Source organism: Meriones unguiculatus, chromosome 2 (assembly GCF_030254825.1).
Source record: "Meriones unguiculatus strain TT.TT164.6M chromosome 2, Bangor_MerUng_6.1, whole genome shotgun sequence".
Classification (NCBI taxonomy): domain Eukaryota; kingdom Metazoa; phylum Chordata; class Mammalia; order Rodentia; family Muridae; genus Meriones; species Meriones unguiculatus.
In genome coordinates this window covers 180,293,096-180,309,490 of record NC_083350.1, presented here as the reverse complement: position 1 = coordinate 180,309,490, position 16,395 = coordinate 180,293,096, and the positions used below count along the sequence as shown (strand labels likewise).

The following is a 16,395-nucleotide window of genomic DNA, read 5'->3' as shown; positions in this document are numbered from 1 at the left end:
CAGAGTTCTGGGAGATTTTTCAGTTATTGTAAAATATTTATCCAAATATGCTCCTCTGTTCCTAACTTACAGGCCACAGTATTACCTGATTTTCTCAACAAGTTTCTTTCTTTAACCTGCTAGAATAGGACAAGGCACATACAGAGAGGTTTTTATTTTTTTATTTTATTTTATTTTTTTATTATTAGTTACATTTTATTAACTCTGCATCCCAGGTGTATCCTGCTCCCTTATTCCCTCCAAATCCCACCATCCCTCCCTCATCTTCTCCCTGCCCCTTTCCAAGTCCACTGATTGAGGAGGACCTCCTCCCCTTTCATCTGATCCTGTTTTATCAGGTATCTTCAGGACTGGCTGCAAAGTCCTCCTCTGTGGCCTAGCAGGACTGCTCCTCCCTTGGGGGGTGGGGAGGTCAAAGAGCCTGCCATTGAGTTCCTGTCAGAAATAGTCCCTGTTCCCCTTACTATGGGAAACCAATTGGTTACTGAGCAAAGGTTCTAGATTATATCCATACACAGTCCTTGGTGGAGTGTCAGTATCAGAAAATACCCCTGTGCCCAGATACATTTGATCCTTGTGGAGCTCCTGTGCTGGAGAACTTGGAGAAAAGATCAGGGACCACAAAGGTAAGCATCACCAATAGAATACAAGAGATGGAAGAAAGAATCTGTGGAGCCAAAGATACACTCACAGAAATTGATACTTCTCTCAAAGAAAAAGTGAAATCAGAAAAGCCCCAAACATAAAATAGCCAAGAAATCAAGGATGCCATGAAAAGATGAAATCTAAGAATAATAGGATTGAGGAAAAAGAAGACTCCAGGCTCCAAGGTCCAGAAAATATTTTCAAGAAAATCATAGAAGAAAAATTTCCCAACTTAAAGAAAGAGATGTCCATAAATATACAAGAGGCCTACAGAACACCAAATAGTCTAGACCAGAAAAGAAACACATCAAGTCACATCATAGTCAAAACACTAAATCTACAGAACAAGGAAAAGATATTAAAAGCAGCAAGGGAAAAAGGCCAAGTAACATATGAAGGTAGACCTATCAGAATCACACCGGACTTCTCATCAGAAACTATGAAAGCCAGAAGGGCCTGGGCAGGTGTCATACAGACTATAAGAGAACACAAATGTCAACCCAGACTACTATACCCTGAAAAGCTTCCACAGAGAGATTATTAAGCAAAGAGATAAGACTTTATTCATTGGCCAGTAAAAGACCGGAACTGGAGTCAAACTCATTGCTGCCCACACACACGTACACCCACTACCAGAAGGCTTAGAAAGTCCTATACTTTCATAGGGTGAGAAGATCAAAGGATTGATAAAATATTCCTAAAGTCTCTAGGAAAGTGCCATAGTGTCTCCAAGGATTCTGTCCTACTCTTCCTGCTTGATTGTTTAGTCTGTTTCAGGAAACTGTAAATGATCCTACCACTGGAAAAGAGAAATTTATAGCTCAAAGAAGTAGTAATGAATAATAAATAATGAATACGTAATGAACAAATAAGTAAAGAAGCCAGGCATGGTGGAGCATTCTTTTAATCCCAGTACTTGGGGAGGCAGAGGCAGGCAGATCTCTATGCGTTTGAGCCCAGCCTGCTAGAACAGGACTGCCAAAGCTACAGAAGAAACCTTGTCTCAAAGGAAGATGAAGAAGAAAAAGAAGAAGAAGAAGAAGAAGAAGAAGAAGAAGAAGAAGAAGAAGAAGAAGAAGAAGAAGAAGAAGAAAAGAAGAAGAAGAAGTAATAATGAAACTGAAGGACACACAGAAGTCAGAGAAGTGTATTTGAACTGATATAGCTTGTTCTAGTTAGCATCTTGCTTTTTACAGATATTGACCATTAAAATACAGCCAAGTACTGTGGTGCATATGCTGACCATGCAAGGACACTTTGGCAGGAGTGAAGAAAGGAAAGCAAAGAAAAAAAAATGAAGGGGTGAAGGAAAGACTTAACCTGGCAAGGAAGGGTAATGCAGCTAAATCACAAAGAGATCAAAACATCTATTCCAGTAGCTGGAGAGAAGGCTCAGCAATTAAGAAGACTTGTTGTTGTTGTGACCAATTCTAATTCTATTCCCAGCAGCCATGTGTGATTTATAATCATCTCTGATTAGTTCCAGAGGTTCTAATACCCTCTTCTAAAATTCATAGACATCAAATAGGCAAGTGATGAATATACATAGATGCAGCCAAAATATTCACACATTTAAAAATAAAATGAAAAAGTACAATAAAACGTTTAATCCCACTTTTGCAAGAAGCACAATATGAGAATGTAACTAAAGTTGTCAATTCATGGCAGAGAGGCCATGAAAACACTCATTTTATTTTTTAAGTTTGTATTAAATTATTTAAACTCTATTTTAAAATCCTAATCTATAATCTTGGGTGACGTTACAATAAAAAATTCTAAACATCCATGAAATCATATCCCCTTATCTATAAAATAACCATAAACTCATTCATCCATGAGAATGTACATACAATTAAAAATCTAACATAGAAAATAAAGTTAGTAGTATAAAATAAACACAATACTCAGCCACTCCTGATGAGATCTGATAGACTAAGATCAGAAGGAAGGAGAGGGGGACCTCCTCTATCAGTGGACTTGGGGAGAGGCATTCCTGAAGAAGGGGGAGGGAAGATGGGATTAGGAGGGGAGGATGGAGGTGTTTATGGGGGGATACAAAGTGAATAAAGAGTAATTAATAAAAGTTAAAAAATTAAACATAATACAATGAAAGGACCTAATACAGAGAATTAAGTGGAGTGGCATCTGATTCCATATGCTAATTGCATCTGACTGATTCTCAAGTGTTACCAATGTTTCAGAATTTGGAAATTCTTCACAATGTATATGGTAGCCAAAAGTTATTGCACTATATGTAAAATGCAGATTTCTGATTACAAAATCATCTGTGTTCCTGGTGATTTCTGTTTTTCCAACTGAGTCTCTGCTAGAATGCTGTCTTAAGCCAACCTAAACCCACCATCCGTAGAATCGCCCTTCAGAAAACAATATGAAAATGCAGCTGTTTTGCTTTGGGGGGATAAAGAGAAACAGTCTAAAAAGCAGACGTTTCTCTCTCAGAAGTCACATTGCTTTAAGTTTAGGGAGAACTCCACATAGCCTACCCTGCCTTCTTATTTTTCTTATGTTATTAATAATGATTTTTGCATTTTCTTGCTCTTAGGAAGGCAACTTCACCTCTCTGAATTTTAATGACGTCAACCAAAGAAACAGGAAGAGCAGGCCTGTGTCTCAGGCTACGACACAATCAAATGACAATTTGCAGGAAAACAGCTTCTGCAATATAAAGCACTGCATGTCTAAGTTTTAAAACGTGATGAATAAAAGCAGAATTTGGTGGAATTTGGATGTAGTTGACAGCGTTCTGCCGTTATGGAGTGCCAATGAATTGCCTCAGATGATGTTGCGTAGACGTAGTGGGATAAACACATTAGTAAAACATACAATCAGCTCTCTCCCAGACATTTATTTGTAGAGCATAATTAAGGTTTCTATAATTAGCATGGCAAGTTTATTGTCACTCATTTTTACTACAACATACAGACAAATTTTAATCACATTTTCGGGTACATACAGCTGCAGATGATGAAATATGTATGCATTTGCTCATATCTGTACGATTTCAATATGATCTGACAAATCAGTCCTATATTTTTTGTTTCAAAATGAACTGAATATGTAGGTTGCATTAGTTTGCTTTCTTTGCTCTGATAAACACCATGACCAGAAAGCAACTTGGATGTTATTTGGCTTACTTGTCCAATCACAGCTGCTCATTGAGGCAACTCAGGTCAGAAACTCAGAACTGGAACCGGAAGCAGAAATAATACTTTCTCTCTTGCTTCCCATGGTCTGATCAGTTTATTTTCTTTCAGTCTTATTAAATATCCTCTTACACGCACACACACACATGAGCACACATAGGTTTACATACATACAAACCCTTATTAAATGCCTTTTGTAGATTAATCATGGAGCCACAGAAAGCTGTTGAAAATGATGTATTTTAATGAGAATTTCTGTCCCGTTTTTTATATACCAACAATCATGTCATTCCTAGTGATTTAGAAATAAACATATAATGATAAAAACATTATGGCAATTTTTGGAGAGTACGTGTTCTTCTCAAGCTTATTTCATTTAATTATATCTTTTCTTTTAAAATCTATTAAATTGCCTAGATGAGTATATTGTTATTTTAACATGTAATTTTAACTGAAGAATTTCTCAGAAATGTTCACAGTGATGCACAAACTCGTGGTCTTGTATTTTGTAGAAAGCCAATGAGACATAATTTAGCACTTTACCCCCCAACTCTCTTCTACAATTTACTCCAACAATATCCCATATGCACACAGCACCAGAAAAGGCAGAGATATAGTTTCTGCCCTCAGGATATACACTTTAAAGCAAAGAAATAGCACACAGCTAATACTTACTAGATATGTGACTGTGACATCATAAAGCAAACTGTTGTTTATTTTAAGGTTGAAAAAGTTAAACATGAAAAACTGTGCTCTCTAAAACACTTCTCATTTTTATATCAAGGAACCTAAAATGTAATGATTTTTTAATAAATTCAAATTTCTATTCAAGCTCAATTTTACCATCACCAATGTATGTACGTGCGCATATATATCTTTGTATATCTTTGTAGAGCAATAATACTTTGTAGTTTAAGATACTCTATGAAAGTATGAAAGTAATAGAAATTAACTGACTCACTCTTAACTCTTGGTATATAAATCATTACTTATACTCGGGAAAAAGTATTAATGGTGTGTTTTAATGAATACTTTTATTTTTAATTATGTGCATATGTATGTGTGACCCAGTAGGCTAAGGCACATGTGTCGGCAAGTGCCATAGACTCCAGAAGTGGTTGCTAGGTCCTCAGGAACTGCAGTAGCAAGTGGATGTGACTTTCCCAAGAAACTGTGAGCCAAACTCAGGTCCTTCATAACAGCAATATATGCTCTTGACCGCTACCCTACCTGCCAGCGCCTACCGAGTGAACTGTGCTCTATAACTAGACTGCACCTATTCATCATTGAGAAGGTATCTTATTTACCAAACTGTAGGTGGTCACTTGCTGCTATTTCCCATTTCAAAGCTTCAAATTATATACAATAAAAATTATTGAAAGCATGTTCAGAAGTGAGTGGCCCTAAATGAATAGAAAACTCACATCTAATCTTTTAGTTCACAAATAGAAGGCACTGGAGCAGATTGACAGGTTTGCCATACCTTGTGCCGTAGTCTTGTGAGAGGCTGATAGGATTTAAGGCCATATCCTGATTCTTTTGTTGGCCTCCCTTCGGACTCCAGAAGGATGAATCCAAGAATCAAAATGGCTGACCAGCTCTTAAACATCCTTATTGATTTTCACCTGTCAAAATTACAATTTTGAAAATCAGAGAAATTGTTATATGATAAACAAATGCATTGAAAACTTTCAATGTCATCGAAAAATCCTTATACACTGAATTAGATCATGTGAATATGTGATTGACAGACTTTGACCAATCAACACTACTCCTTTTTTCATAACAAACACTGATATTTTTAAGATCAGCCTGACAAAAGACAAACTGATAAAAAAAAAAAAAAAAAAATAGTAGGGCTGGATAGAAATCTCCCTGGCTCCATTTAGTACAAGGCACAGTAAAGGAAGGAAATAAACCGCGGCTGCTATTCTATGTATTTGTACATAATACAAGTGTAAATATACTTACACGCTTGAACTCCTCTTTTTTTTTTTTTTTTGCTTTCGTAGGTAATGGAGATTTTTTTTGAATGACTTTTTTTTATTTTTTTTTATCAGTTACATTTTATTAACTCTGTATCCCAGCCGTGTCCCGATCCCTCATTCCCTCCCAGTCCCTCCCTCCCTCCCTCATCTCCACCGTGCCCCTTTCCAAGTCCACTGATAGGGGGGACCTCCTCCCCATTCATCTGATCCTGTTTTATCAGGTATCTTCAGGACTGGCTGCAAAGCCCTCCTCTGTGGCCTAACAGGACTGCTCCTCCCTTCGGGGGTGGGGAGACCAAAGAGCCAGTCATTGAGTTCCTGTTAGAAATAGTCCCTGTTGAACTCCTCTTTAAATACATTGGATGAGAAAGTTTTTAAAACCTTAAACAATTTCAGTTCTCAGTTAAGAACCTTTAGAAGTTCATATAACCCTTGTCTATGGCACAAACTCAATATAGTTCAGCAGAACTTATACAGACCAAGCCTATTGAGTTACAAATAATTGTAACATTATTTAAATCTTAGGAGAGGGTGTGCAGACAATTTACACTAATGTCCTTTTATAGTGCTCTGTATTTCGGATGAAGCAAAGAAAATACAAAATGGCATAAAGATTTCAGGTAATCACTGACTGACTTTCAAACATGCAGTCAGCTTAGGTTTGAGTAAAACTGCATTTTATTTTACAACTTTTACCAGGACATTTCCTTGCTAATTGGCAGATAAGTGTTTACTCAAACCAATGGTATGAGTAAATATTTGAGAACTTAAATCAATTAAACTCCATGTTGTGGTGTATTTTACTCTCTTATCAGCTAATATCTTCCATCTTTAATATACTGAAATCACTCATATATTAAGATAGAGTTTCTCTGCAAGGCAGTAGTGTTGCACACTTTCATCCAGTACTTGCATGGCAGAGGCAGTTGGATCTCTGTAAGTTTGAGGCCAATCTGCTCTACAGAGTAAGTTCTAGAACTCAAGAGACAAGACATGTTGGAGAGGATGTGGAAAAAGAGGAACCCTCCTCCATTGATGGTGGGAATGTAATCTTGTACAACCACTTTGGAAATCAATCTGGCAGTTTCTCAGACAATTAGGAATAGCGCTTCCTTGAGATCCAGCTATACCACTCCTATGCTTATATCCAAAATATGTTCAACTACACCACAAGGACATTTGCTCAACCATGTTTGTAGCAGGTTTATTTGTATTAGCCAGAATGTAGAAACAACCTAGATGAGAAACTGAGAAATGGATACAGAAATTGCGGTACATTTACACAAAAGGAATACTACTCAGCAATTAAAAACAAGGAAATTATGAAATATGCAGACAAATTGATGTAACTAGAAAAGATCATCCTGAGTGAGGTAAGCAGAAACAGAAAGACACACATGGCATATGCTCACTTGTAAGTGGATAGTTGACATATAATATTGGATAAACATACTAAAATCTATAGTCAAAAAGAACCAAAATAACAAGGACCCTAGGGAAGATGCTCAATCCTTATTCAGAATGACAAATGGGATAGACATCAGAAGCAAGAAAAGACAGGGGACAGGACAGAAGCCTACCACAGAGGACCTCTAAAAGACTGTACGCATCAGGTTATCAAAGAAGTTGCTGAGACACATAGCCAAACTTTGGGCAGAGTCCGGGGAATCTTATGGAATAAGGAGGAGATAGAAAGACCTGGGGGGGGACAGGAGCTCCAAAAGGAGACCAACGGAGCCAAAAACCCTAGGTTGAGGGGACATACAGGGACTGATACTCCAAACAAGGACCATGCATGTAGAGGATCTAGACCCCCTGCAAAGATGAAGCCCATGGCAGCTCAATCTCCGAGTGGGTGTCCTAGTAAGGGGATCAGGGGCTGTCGCTGGCATGAATTCAGTGGCTGGCTCTCTGACAACATCCCCCTCAGGAAGGAGCAGCCTTACCAGGCCACAGAGTAGGACAATGCAGCCAGTCCTGATGAGACCTGATAGGCTAGTGTCAGACAGAAGGGGAGGAAGATCTCCCTATCAGTGGACTAGGGGAGGAGCATAGGGGGAGAAGAAAGAGGAAGGATGGGACTGGGAGTAGATGAGGAAAGGGGCTATAGCTAGGATACAAAGTGAATAAATTTTAATAAATAATAAAATTTCAAGCATGCTGAAAATTTTTGTTAGCATTTACTTGTAATTATCTATAACCATTATCATGCTTGATAAACACCAATCATTTCTTGCAGATAATGTGTCTGTCTTCTCTAACTTTCACACACGCACACAAAATCGCTTAATTTTGTTTTTCTTCTCACATTTTTATCATTACATCACCTGGACCTAGCAAATACCTGGTATCTAGGAAGGACTCAACAAACTATTTTTTTCTAAAAAAAAAAAAAAAAAAAAAGACTCTCTTTGTATTCTTAGGATAAGGAAAAATTGTGTATCTGCTGTCAGACATTGGGAAATGCAACTCTCTTCTGCACTGCTGCTACAAGTCATGTGGGAAACTGAGAACACTATATATTTTCTTTTACATTCACCTCTTTTGACTCATTTTCATGCATACTGTAATGAATAATCTAAGTATATACAGAAAATACAATTAGAAAGAGGCTTTTTATCAACAATTTATAAAACATTCGTTATGACACAATTTAATCATTTCTTCAGAGTAAATATTAGTTTATGAGACACTGTATGGAACATTCTAAATATAAGAGGGAACAAATGGTTAAAAGGGGTCAGCTCAGGTACAGAGATAGTTTCCACAACACTTATTTTGTCCCTGAACTTGACCTAGAGGGTAAAGAAGAGTGCAAAGGCCTTGTCCCGTAATTACTCGATAAGGTGAATGTAGACATTGCCTAAAGGAGTCCATTTAAGGTCATCTTCCTTAGTCCACTACCAATCTCTCCCAATGGCATTCTTTTACTGTGTTCTTCATATGTGTCTCTACATGCACACACACACACACACACACACACACACATACACAGTTTAATTCATTTAACGCATTGGGCCAAACATCATTAACATTTGGTATATAAAATTGTACATAAGTATGGTTAAAATAATGTTCTTCTGTAATAATTTTTGTGACAAATAGCAAGGAATAAGGAGCATTTACTTAAATTTTACTGGAATCCCATAATCAGTATGTCAGCATGCACATTTTGCTTCAAGCACAGTCATACGCAAAAACAATTCAGTCACAGACAATGGTTATGATAGTTGTCCCATAAGATAAAAATAAAACTGTAAGGCCACTATTTCCAGCTCTGTCACAGCAGTCCTGCTATAGTGCAAGTCATTTTTCCTGTTCATGTGATAATATTGACATATTTGTACTGCTACATATATGACTACTTTGTTGCCAGTTACAGCAAAGACTAGTACAGCTGATCTGAGCATCCAGTTGGTGATGCCCGTTAATGACTGCATTACTTGAGTATAATATATATATAGATATAGATATAGATATAGATCATTTATTTTTCTTCACCCAACTATTCTTTCTAGATCTTTCTTACTCACCCAATTTCATGATCTTAACTTCTCATTAAAAAAAAAAAAAAAAAACTCAAAAAATAGAATCTATTTTGTGATGGCCAATCTCTGAACACCATGAAGCCTGTAATGTGATTCAAAAGCTAATTTACGTAAACTTTATAAACCAAAGTGTATACTGTAGTCAAACTACGTTACGGTTGAAGGAAAAAAAGTTGCTGAGTAAAGAATAAGTGTGGAATATTTAAAAGTCTACAGTCATATTCAGGATTGTCCAAAGCTTTTCATTTGCTTATCACTCATTCACTGACTCACCCAAACAACTTCAAGTTCTGCAAGATCAGTTCATGCTGAGTTCCTCATAAAATTGCTCTGTTTTATAATCTGGTGTGAAATTTTTGACTAGACTTTTCTACATTCAGGTATGTTTAAATATACAAGTGGTTACCATTGTGTCATAATAACCTACAGTATTCAGTACTAGTACCTGCTAATATAGTTGTGTAGCTTGTGAGAAAGAGACAACAGTCTATCATAAAGCTGTGTATACCTCCTGTCTATATATTCTAAGTTTTTTTAAGAATGCTGTGAGATGTTATACCATATAAAACATGATTTAATGATAGGTAAATCTCATCATTAATTGGTGTATGAATATTCAACATATTTTTCTTTTCAACCTATAGCTTTCAAAAAAGTTATTATGATTATTTTCGTTGATGCCTTTCAAGCCCAAAATCTTAATAATGAGGAGTTAAGCAAAAATGCTTAAAAATATATGATTCATTTCCTCAAAAGCTACATGACTAGAGTTCTTTTACTTAGCATCATGTATATGGAGAAAAGGTTAATATTAAAAGCCAACTAACTTCTTCTTTGGTAGAACTACAGTTTTTATTAACAAATAAGTGTTTGATTTTATTGGTGTAGACTGAACCATTAGAAGACAAAACAAACATTACTTATGTTGATCCTTTTACTGTACAGGTATTTTGGGGGTTTTTTTGTTTTTTTTATTTTATTATTATTATTTTTTTATCAGTTACATTTTATTAACTCTGTATCCCAGCCGTGTCCCGATCCCTCATTCCCTCCCAGTCCCTCCCTCCCTCCCTCATCTCCACCGTGCCCCTTTCCAAGTCCACTGATAGGGGGGACCTCCTCCCCATTCATCTGATCCTGTTTTATCAGGTATCTTCAGGACTGGCTGCAAAGCCCTCCTCTGTGGCCTAACAGGACTGCTCCTGCCTTCGGGGGTGGGAAGACCAAAGAGCCAGTCATTGAGTTCCTGTTAGAAATAGTCCTTGTTCCCCTCACTTTGGGAAACCAATTGGTTACTGAGCTACCACAGGCTACATCTGAGTGGAGGTTCTAGGTTATAACCATACATGGTCCTTGATTGAATGTCAGTCTCAGAAAAGACCCTGTGCCCAGATATATTTGGTCCTTGTAGAGCTCCTATCCTTTCCCCAACAGACTAACTCCCCTTCTTTCTTATGATTCCCTGTACTCTGCCAAAGGTTTGGTCATGAGTCTTTGTTTTGAAAACACTGCTAGGTAGAGTCTTTCAGATGCGCTCAGTAGACTCCTGTCATACGTTCAATGCACATCCCATCTGTCTTTCTAAATGAGGATTGATCATCTTACCCCGTGTCTGCTCAATTGATTATCTTTTTTAGGTGTATAGATTTCATTATGTTTATCATATCTTATAGGTCTATATAAGTGAGTATATCCCATGTTTGTCTTTCTCCTTCTGGGATATTTCACTCAGAATGATCTTTTCTAGGTCCCACCATTTGCCTGTAAATTTCATGATTTCCTCCTTTTTGATTGCTGAGTAGTATTCCATTGTGTAAAAATACCACAATTTCTGGACCCATTCCTCTGTTGATGGACATCTGGGTTGTTTCCAGGTTCTGGCTATTACAAATAAAGCTGCTATAAACATGGTTGAGCAAGTATCCCTTTTGTGTACTTGAATGAACTTTGGGTATATACCTAGCAGTGGTATAGCTGGGTCTTGAGGAAGCACTATTCCTAATTGTCTTAGAAAGCGCCAGATAGCTTTCCAGAGTGGTTGTACCAGTTTACATTCCCACCAGCAGTGGGAGGGTTCCCCTTTCTCCACAACCTCTCCAGCATGTGTTATCCCTTGAGTTTTTCATCTTGGCCATTCTGATGGGTGTAAGGTGATATCTCAGGGTCGTTTTGATTTGCATTTCCCTGATGGCTAATGAGGATGAGCATTTCTTTAAGTGTTTTTCTGCCATTCGATATTCCTCTGTCGAGAATTCTCTGTTTAGCTCTATTCCCCATTTTTTAATTGGATTACTTGGTTTGCTGCTTTTTAGCTTCTTTAGTTCTTTGTATATACTGGATATTAGTCCTCTGTCAGATAAAGGGTTAGTGAAGATTCTTTCCCAATCTGTAGGCAGTCGTTTTGTTTTGATGATGGTATCCTTTGCTTTACAGAAACTTTTCAGTTTCATGAGGTCCCATTTATTGATTGTTGCTCTTAGAGCCTGTGCTGTTAGTGTTCTGATCAGGAAGTTGTCTCCTGTGCCAATGAGTTCTAGGCTGTTCCCCACTTTTTTTTCCAATTGATTTAGGGTATCTGGTTTTATGTTAGGTCCTTGATCCATTTTGACTTTAGTTTTGTACAGGGTGATAAATATGGATCTATTTTCATTTTTCTGCATGTAGACATCCAGTTGGTCCAGCACCATTTATTGAAGATGCTGTCTTTTTTCCATTGAATGGATTTGGCTTCTTTGTCAAATATTGAGTATTCATAGGTGTGTGGATATATTTCTGGGTCTTCTATGCGGTTCCATTGATCCTCCTTTCTGTTTCTATGCCAATACCATGCAGTTTTTATCACTGTTGCCCTGTAGTACAGCTTGAGATCAGGGATGGAGATACCTCCAGATGATCTGTTGTTGTACAGGATCATTTTGGAGATTCTGGGTTTTTTGTTTCTCCATATGAAGCTGAGAATCTTTTTTTCAAGGTCTGTGAAGAACTGAGTTGGTATTTTGATGGGAATTGCATTGAATCTGTAGATTCCTTTTGGCAGAATGGCCATTTTCACAATGTTAATCCTACCAATCCATGAGCATGGGAGATCTTTCCATCTTCTGATATCTTCTTCGATTTCTTTCTTCAGAGACTTGAATTTTTTCTCAAACAGGTCTTTCACTTGCTTGGTTAGCATTACACCAAGGTACTTTATGTTATTAGTGGCTATTGTGAAGGGTGTTGTTTCCCTAATTTCTTTCTCAGCCTTTTTGTCTTTAGTATATAGGAGGGCTTCTGATTTTTTTGAGTTGATTTTGTATCCTGCCACTTTGCTGAAGGTGTTTATCAGCTGAAGGAGTTCTCTGGTTGAATTTTTGGGGTCGCTCATGGATACTATCATATCATCTGCAAATAGTGACACTTATATTGAATATTTGCCATAGTTACATCACTAAGAAAAATGAGGGTAGAATGAACACATTGAGTCTGAGCAGATAGGGTTCCAGACTAACTGCAAAGGAGAGTGAGCTGAGCACCAGCCTCACCTCTTGCTGCTTCCTGACTGCTTGGGACCAAGGGTATACCACCTCTGCTGACACAGTCAGAGCTGCTAGAGTCAGCCTCCCCTCCCCCCCATTAGGGTGAATTGTACCACTAATGCATAAACCAAAAAAAAACCTTTCTTGTTAAATTGTCAGATTGTTCAGATATTTAGTGACAGCAATGAAAAATAAAAGTGACTAGTCAAAAAAAAAGGAAAGAAGGGGAGGGAAGGAAGGAAGGACAGAAGGAAGGAAGGAAGGAAGGGAAAGAAAGGAAGAAAGAGAGAAAGAAAGGAAGAAAGAGAGAAAGAAAGAAAGAAAGAAAGAAAGAAAGAAAGAAAGAAAGAAAGAAAGAAAGACAGGAAGAAAGAAAGAAAGAAAGAAAGAAAGAAAGAAAGAAAGAAAGGAAGGAAGGAAGGAAGGAAGGAAGGAAGGAAGGAAGAAAGGAAGAAAGAAAGGTGAGAAGGGGAGGGGAGAGAAGGGAAGAAAAGAAAAGGAAAGGGAAAGGAAGAGGAAAGGGAAGAAGGAAGAGGAAAGGGAAGAAGGTAGAGAGAAAGGAAGGGAAGGGAAGGAAAGAGAAGTGGAAAGGAAAGAGAAGAGGGGAAGGGAAGGGAAGAAGGGAAGGGAAGGGAAAGGAAAGGAAGGAAAGAGAAAGGAAAGAAATGGAAGGGAAATAAAGAAAAGGGAGAAAAAAGGAAACTGGGAACAATAAAAAAAATTCTCATGATATTTTAGAGAGGAAGAGGGACTTTGTTGGGAACATGGATTAAGCCGGCTCCTGTTATGTTCTGTCAAAGAATGTGGGTGCATTCCGTTTGGGCCTTGAAATTTTCAGTGACTTCGGACACTAAGTGATCAGATGCTTCATGTTCCTCAAGCTATATCGACAGCTGCTGTACTGCCATGTCCTCCCTGCCAGGACAGACTATACCCTCAAGAAACTCTTCTTGCTGGGCACGGCGGCGCATGCCTTTAATCCCAGCACTCTGGAGGTAGAGGCAGGTGGTTCTCTGTGAGTTCAAGGCCAGCCTGATCTACAAATGGAGTCCAGAACAGCTGCGGCTGTTATAAAAAAAACACAGTCTCAAAAAACCAATGAGGGAGACATACAAACAGACAAACAGAGTCCCTTTTTTTTCCTTAAGTTGCTTGCTTTTGTTAGATGTTTTATCACAGCAACCAGAAGAATAATTAGTGCATCTTCTTAATGTGAACAAAGCAACAATCCGGATTATCTCATTGCTCTTTAGGGTAATGTTGCATCTTCCAAAGTTAATTCATCTCCACAAGGAGTACTAGAAATTGTAAATGAGCAGAAATCAATCCAATAATTGAACATTTTTACCTTAGTGACTTCTGACAACCTGCTAAATTTAACAGTTAATTGGCACTTTGTTTGACAGCACATTGGGAACACTGAAAAGCATGTGAATAAAATGCCATCCAGAAGCATATGATACACTCTAGCCCTGTGGCCTTTTGTAACCCTTCATTTATGCAGAAGCACAAAAATACTTAGTTATTAACTGATAGAAATTGCGTATGTATCTAAAAATTATCATCCCAATTACATTTAACATTTTAAATGTAATTGTAAATGTAATGTATTTTAAATGTAATATTTTAAATGTAATTAAATGTAATTTAAATATTTTTTCAATGGTGATGAAACCTGATATTCCAAGTACTTGGATGGCAGAGGCTCGAGGATTGCCCTGATTAGACTAGGTCACTATAGTCAACACAGGTGCTCCTAGGCCAGCTAGGCTACACGGTAAGCTCCTGATCTCATACAGAGCAGACACAGACAGCCTCCATGGGTAAGTCCACATGCCTCTGTCTTGTTCTGGACCTAACTCCAGAGGAGTGCACAGAACCATCAGGGATAAGAAACCCCTGTCCTACCCTGCCACCTGCTCTGGGAACAAACCTTGACAGTCACACAAATGGCAGCTAGTATCAGACCACTTAACCCACTCAGATGCCCAATGTCCGGTGTTGCTAAAGAAGCTATTAATGTTCCCAGTGGGTTATAAGACTCCTCAGTCCCAATCTTCAAACTGAGCAAGGACCTTGATCCAGCAGCCACACATAACCAGTTAGGAACTCGGTGACACTTCCTCCTCAAGTGGTCACTGAGTTGGAATCACTTCAGCCCCCACACAAACCAACATACAGTAATCAAAGTACTGAGTTTGAGACACATTTTCCCCGACTGAAAACCACTCAAACTGGGGTTACAGCAAAAGAAGAACAACAACAACAAATTCCACTTAACAAATATGGCCTATAAATCCATGTCATAAAACACAACCAACAAAGTTGCTCAGGTTCCGTGACAAAAAAGTTAATAACATGAGAAATGAAGACAATCATTCCTCTGCAATATCATCAATCTTACAGCAATGTGCTGAAAGGAAAACAACTTAAGAAATCTCAAAACACACAATTTAAAGGAACAATTATAGAAGCATTCAAAGAGTTCAAGGAGTTCAAAGTAGATATTAATAGACACCCAAATGAATTTAGAATAATCTTCTGATTGAAGCCCAGACATAAAAACAAATGGCTAACTGAAATAATGAAGACAATTTAGGACATTAAAAGTAATTCCAGTAAAAAGAAACACTGGAAATCCAAATGAAATGAAATTGCGTATGAAACTTGTAATATGTCAAAATAAACTGGGTAGAAAACCTGATCAACAGAATAGATTATGTAAAAGACAAAAAAATACAAGACTTGAAGACAGGGTAGAGGAATTAGTTCATTCATGGAAAATGATAGCTTTTACAAAAGAAACTTCATGGATGCAACATTCAGGATCTTTGAAAAACTATGAAAAGTCCAAATCCATGGGCATAAAAAGAAAGTAATTCTAGGTCAGTAACATATAATATATTTCTTAGAATAGGGTTGTTACCTTTATCAGAGAAGTTTCTGATGACAGCCGGTAGTGTTTAATTCAGAAACTCATAATGTGCCAAAGTTCTCAGAATAAGTGATGGAGCCATGCCGTCCAGAATGGAAAGCTTAAATATACCTGATCTAAGCCTTAGAGAGAATTATGAAAGAGGGGATGGAATGAAAAAAAAAAGGCCCAGAAGATGGGAAGAAGGGCTATGGAATATCTTATTCTAGGAATGGTTCTATCTTTACCAAGGTGAACTCAATGCTATAGTGCTTAAGGTACACAGCACAAAACAAGGTGGAAAGAAGATAAGAGCTAAAGATGGGAAGACATACAACACAAAGTTGTCTTTAAGAAATGAAATGGCCATTTTACTCAGGAACTTATGGAAGCCATCATTATCTGCAGAAGACTTGCACAAGCTTTGTCCCATCATGGAAGAGGAAAGGGTCTGTTATAGATGTTTACTTCAGAGGGAAAGACACAAATACACTGCCCTTCTCCCACTGAATAACTTCCCACCAAGGCTCAGGGAAGTGACTCTAATTACTCTGTGGGTTACACTCAAAACGGGGACATGAGAGTAAGAGATGAACTTCTTGAGAAGGATGTTGTCAG

General features: G+C 37.8%; 1 protein-coding gene across 4 annotated transcripts in view; it reads right to left on the bottom strand.

The window, feature by feature from the left end:
- The window catches only part of Fstl5 (follistatin like 5), a 692,962-nt gene that overhangs the window by 612,213 nt on the left and 64,354 nt on the right, over positions 1-16,395 (bottom strand). For all 4 annotated transcript variants that reach the window (XM_060378450.1, XM_060378449.1, XM_060378448.1 and 1 more), the window contains exon 2: positions 5,293-5,434. In XM_060378450.1, coding sequence (XP_060234433.1) covers positions 5,293-5,418 — 126 coding nt within the window. In that variant the 5' untranslated portion in view covers positions 5,419-5,434. The remainder of the gene's footprint in view (positions 1-5,292; positions 5,435-16,395) is intronic.